General features: G+C 45.0%; 1 protein-coding gene across 1 annotated transcript in view; it reads left to right on the forward strand.

Annotated features, from left to right (window-relative positions):
- LOC123405609 (two-component response regulator ORR21-like) overlaps window positions 1-4,111 on the forward strand; it is a 38,298-nt gene extending 34,187 nt beyond the window's left edge. Inside the window, exon 8 of the mRNA XM_045099240.1 lies at window positions 3,749-4,111. Coding sequence (XP_044955175.1) covers window positions 3,749-3,786 — 38 coding nt within the window. The 3' untranslated portion in view covers window positions 3,787-4,111. The remainder of the gene's footprint in view (window positions 1-3,748) is intronic.
- Window positions 4,112-6,000: the final 1,889 nt, after the last annotated feature.

A 6,000-nucleotide genomic window follows, 5' to 3' on the forward strand; every position in this document is an offset into this window, starting at 1 on the left:
ATGACGCTCAAAGCGACGTTGAAGTCCCGGCTCTAAGCCATACAATACTGCACATTGAACTATTGAGTAGTCCTCCTTACGTGCTAGCCAAGCGTTCTTAACATCCTGATCAGCCGTAGCGGGTGGTTCATCTCCTAGCGCAGCATTAAGGACATAATCCTTCTTTCCAGCTTGTAAGATTAGCCTAAGATTACGAGCCCAGTCTACAAAGTTGCTTCCATCATCTTTCAACTTAGCTTTCTCTAGGAACGTATTAAAATTGAGGATGACACTTGCGTGAGCCATGATCTACAACACAAATATATTCAAAGTGGACTTTAGACTATGTTCAAGATAATTAGAGTTCAACCTAATCAAATTATCTGCTAAACTCCCACTCAAAAAGTACATCTCTCTAGTCATTTGAGTGGTTCATGATCCACTTACGCTATCCCAAGTCCGATCATCACGTGAGTCGAGAGTAGTTTCAGTGGTAAGCATCCCTATGCTAATCATATCAACTATATGATTCATGATCGACCTTTCGGTCTCATGTGTTCCGAGGCCATGTCTGCACATGCTAGGCTCGTCAAGCTTAACCCGAGTGTTCCGCGTGCGCAACTGTTTTGCACCCGTTGTATGTGAACGTTGAGTCTATCACACCCGATCATCACGTGGTGTCTCGAAACGACGAACTGTAGCAACGGTGCACAGTCGGGGAGAACACAATTTCGTCTTGAAATTATAGTGAGAGATCACCTCATAATGCTACCGTCGTTCTAAGCAAAATAAGGTGCGTAAAAGGATTAACATCACATGCAATTCATAAGTGACATGATATGGCCATCATCACGTGCTTCTTGATCTCCATCACCAAAGCACCGGCACGATCTTCTTGTCACCGGCGCCACACCATGATCTCCATCATCATGATCTCCATCAACGTGTCGCCATCGGGGTTGTCGTGCTACTTATGCTATTACTACTAAAGCTACATCCTAGCAAAATAGTAAACGCATCTGCAAGCACATATGTTAGTATAAAGACAACCCTATGGCTCCTGCCGGTTGCCGTACCATCGACGTGCAAGTCGATATTTCTATTACAACATGATCATCTCATACATCCAATATATCACATCACATCATTGGCCATATCACATCACAATCATACCCTGCAAAAACAAGTTAGACGTCCTCTAATTTTGTTGTTGCATGTTTTACGTGGTGACCAAGGGTATCTAGTAGGATCGCATCTTACTTACGCAAACACCACAACGGAGATATATGAGTTGCTATTTAACCTCATCCAAGGACCTCCTCGGTCAAATCCGATTCAACTAAAGTTGGAGAAACCGTCACTTGCTAGTCATCTTTGAGCAAAGGGGGTTACTCGTAACGATGAAACCAGTCTCTCGTAAGCGTACGAGTAATGTCGGTCCAAGCCGCTTCGATCCAACAATACCGCGGAATCAAGAAAAGACTAAGGAGGGCAGCAAAACGCACATCACCGCCCACAAAACCTTTTGTGTTCTACTCGAGAAGACATCTACGCATGAACCTAGCTCATGATGCCACTGTTGGGGAACGTCGCATGGGAAACAAAAATTTTCCTACGCGCACGAAGACTTATCATGGTGATGTCCATCTACGAGAGGGGATGAGTGATCTACGTACCCTTGTAGATCGTACAGCAGAAGCGATGTGAGATCGCGGTTGATGTAGTGGAACGTCCTCACGTCCCTCGATCCGCCCCGCGAACAATCCCGCGATCAGTCCCACGATCTAGTACCGAACGGACGGCACCTCCGCGTTCAGCACACGTACAGCTCGACGATGATCTCGGCCTTCTTGATCCAGCAAGAGAGACAGAGAGGTAGAAGAGTTCTCCGGCAGCGTGACGGCGCTCCGGAGGTTGGTGGTGATCTTGTCTCAGCAGGGCTCCGCCCGAGCTCCGCAGAAACACGATCTAGAGGGAAAACTATGGAGGTATGTGGTCGGGCAGCCGTGAGAAAGTCGTCCCAAATCTGCCCTAAAAGCCCCATATATATAGGAGGAGGGAGGGGGACCTTGCCTTGGAGTCCAAGGGACTCCAAGGGGGTCGGCCGAGCCAGGGGGGAGGACTCTCCCCCCCCAAACCGAGTCCTACTTGGTTTGGTGGGAGGGAGTCCTTCCCCTTTCCCACTTCTTCCTTTTTTTTTCTTTCTTCCTTTGATTTTTATTCCTTGGCGCATAGGACTTGGTGGGCTGTCCCACCAGCCCACTAAGGGCTGGTGTGACCCCCCCAAATACCTATGGGCTTCCCCGGAGTGGGTTGCCCCCCTCCGGTGAACCCCCGGAACCCATTCGTCATTCCCGGTAACTCCGAAATCCTTCCGGTAATCAAATGAGGTCATCCTATATATCAATCTTCGTTTCCAGACCATTCCGGAAACCCTCGTGACGTCCGTGATCTCATCCGGGACTCCGAACAACATTCGGTAACCAACCATATAACTCAAATACGCATAAAACAACGTCGAACCTTAAGTGTGCAGACCCTGCGGGTTCGAGAACTATGTAGACATGACCCGAGAGACTCCTCGGTCAATATCCAATAGCGGGACCTGGATGCCCATATTGGATCCTACATATTCTACGAAGATCTTTATCGTTTGAACCTCAGTGCCAAGGATTCGTATAATCCCGTATGTCATTCCCTTTGTCCTTCGGTATGTTACTTGCCCGAGATTCGATCGTCAGTATCCGCATACCTATTTCAATCTCGTTTACCGGCAAGTCTCTTTACTCGTTCCGTAATACAAGATCCCGCAACTTACACTAAGTTACATTGCTTGCAAGGCTTGTGTGTGATGTTGTATTACCGAGTGGGCCCCGAGATACCTCTCCGTCACACGGAGTGACAAATCCCAGTCTTGATCCATACTAACTCAACTACCACCTTCGGAGATACCTGTAGAGCATCTTTATAGTCACCCAGTTACGTTGCGACGTTTGATACACACAAAGCATTCCTCCGGTGTCAGTGAGTTATATGATCTCATGGTCATAGGAATAAATACTTGACACGCAGAAAACAGTAGCAACAAAATGACACGATCAACATGCTACGTCTATTAGTTTGGGTCTAGTCCATCACGTGATTCTCCCAATGACGTGATCCAGTTATCAAGCAACAACACCTTGTTCATAATCAGAAGACACTGACTATCATCGATCAACTGGCCAGCCAACTAGAGGCATGCTAGGGACGGTGTTTTGTCTATGTATCCACACATGTAAATGAGTCTTCATTCAATACAATTATAGCATGGATAATAAACTATTATCTTGATACAGGAATTATAATAATAACTATACATTTATTATTGCCTCTAGGGCATAATTCCATCCCTCAAGCAAGCACTCCATCCCAATCCTAGCGGTGCTATACTTCCATCCCGCATACTCCATCGTGGGATCAATACTCCATGATCAAAATCCCAATAAGCCATTTCTCAATTCAGCCCAACTCCACCGAGCCACCTCTGACATTGTGAAGAATGAAAGTATCCTCGACAATTATTATTCACCATCAATGCACAATTCCCATAGTGTTGTAGTTGGAAATGGTTCGAGGCTCCCCATCACAACTACTAGATCCACTTCTCTTGCTTCTTGTTCATAATGTTTTAGTTTCCCACCTACTATCAAGAACTTAATATTTGTTCATAATGTTATTGTGATATTATTTTTCATCTAAATCTGATCCCTATTGTTCCTCTTTCAAGGACCTAGAAACAACGAGAATCCTCCAGAGATCAAATAGCTTAGGCGACCTCTACAACTTCTGCTTGATGAATAAAAGTTGCGCCAGAGCTTGTTGTACAACTAGCTTCGGCGATTTGGGGCAACGGAGTCTTGGGGATCAACTGGGCCGAGCTTCCTTTTTCTATAATAGCTACAAATTTTCTTCCATCATGTAATAGAACAATTCTGCAATCTCCTATTTGTGATTCTTGCTAAATTGGACAACAAGAATGCTTGCCTTTTTATCCATCCCATTATTTTACTACCGCTCGTTCCAAATAATACACCCTCATTTGTGGACTTCTCCTATTTTAGTTTTTCGAGTTATAAATGTTATGTCATTATTCTTGATGAGTACTCACACTATTCCGGAACTTCTCCATTACATAACAAGTCTGTCATCGGTATTACTTTGCAACACTTTTACACCTTTTTGCTTAACCAGTTTCATGCTTCTCTCCAATGAATGCAAAGCAACAATGGTGTTGAATTCATCAACCACAACCTACAACATTTATAATCTCCCTACATTCTTTTCACCGAAACAGTATACAACCACCAACCTTTAGCTTTCATTTGCTCCACAAACCTTTTCATGTATGCCGACTCCACAAGTCCCTATATTGCCTTAAGAAAGCCCCGGTATCTGGTACATGCGGTTCACCACTTGTCTCCCATCCCTAGGATTTGTTTTGTCCAAATATGACTCCTCATAATTCACCTTTCACTAAAACATAACCAGTGCCCACTTTGCCTTCATTGTCATTATTCTCACAACTAATTGTTGGGGAACTAAGTATGGAAAACAAAACAAAACTACGAACACCCAAGATATATCTACACATATGCATAGCAACGAGAGTGAAAGTGTCTACGTGCCCTTGTAGACCGTTAAGCGGAAGCGTATATAACGTGGTTGATGTAGTCGTACTTTGATACGTCACAAACGTATCTACTTTTCCAAGATTTTTTTTCTCTTGTTTAGGACTCTAATTTGCATGATTTGAATGAAACTAATCTGGACTGACGTTGTTTTCAACAAAACTCCCATGGTGTTGTTTTCGTGCGGAAATAAAAGTTTTTGGAATTGAACGAAACTTTTTAGAGATTTTTTCCAGACAATATAAAAATTATTGGAGCGGACCCCAAAGTACCAAGAACATTCGTATCGCCTCGGGTCCCAAAATCAGTGAGTAATAGCATAGAAAGCTCGCCACAATGGACAAAATATGTGAGTTTTGCCAAGGTCATCTCAATCGGTCCCCGGAATTCGCAGAATTTTTGGATCACCCCGGCTACCAAAGTCAGTGAGTAATAGCATATAAAACTGGCCAGAATGGACCAAAATGTGGGAGTTTTGACGATGTCCCCATAAAGGACCCCGAAGTTCCCCGAACATTCGAATCGCCCCGAGGCCCAAAATCTGTGAGTAATAGCGTAGAAAACTGAAAAGAATGGACCAAATCCGCGAGTTTTGACGAGGTCTCCGGAGTTTGTGAATCGTTCAGATCGCCCCGGGAACCAAAATCAGTGAGTAATAGCATAGAAAACTGGCCAGAATGGACAAAATCTTTGAGTTTTGACGAGGTCCCCGTAACCGGTCCCCCAAGTTCCCCGCACATTCGTATCACCCCGGGTCCCCAAATCAGTGAGTAATAGCGTAGAAAACTGGCCAGAATGGACAAAATATGCGAGTTTTGATGAGGTCCCTGTAACCGGTCCTCGGAGTTCGCAGAATATTCGGATCGCCGTGGGACCCAAAATCTGTGAGTAATAGCATAGAAAACTGGTCAGAATGGACCAAATCTGCCAGTTTTGACGAGGTCCCCGTACGAGTCCCCGAAGTTCCCCGAATATTTCTTGCGCCACGGGACATAGAATCAGTGAGTAATAGCACAGAAAACTGGCCAGAATGGACCAAAGCTGCGAGTTTTGATGAGGTCCCCGTAACCAGTCCCAGAAGTTCCCCGAACGTTTGTAGCGCCACGGGACATAAAATTAGTGAGTAATAGCATAGAAAACTGGCCAGAACGGACAAAATCTACGAGTTTTGACGTGGTCTCCGTAATCGGACCCCGAAGTTCCCCGAACATTCGTATCGCCTCGGGTCCCAAAACCAGTGAATAATAGCATAGAAAGCTGGCCAGAATGGACAAAATCTGCGAGTTTTGCCGAGGCCCTCGCAACCGGTCCCCGGAATTCCCGGAATGTTCGGATCGCCCCGAGAACCAAA

The sequence above is a fragment of the Hordeum vulgare genome, chromosome 6H (genome assembly GCF_904849725.1).
Source record: "Hordeum vulgare subsp. vulgare chromosome 6H, MorexV3_pseudomolecules_assembly, whole genome shotgun sequence".
In the NCBI taxonomy this organism is placed as follows: domain Eukaryota; kingdom Viridiplantae; phylum Streptophyta; class Magnoliopsida; order Poales; family Poaceae; genus Hordeum; species Hordeum vulgare.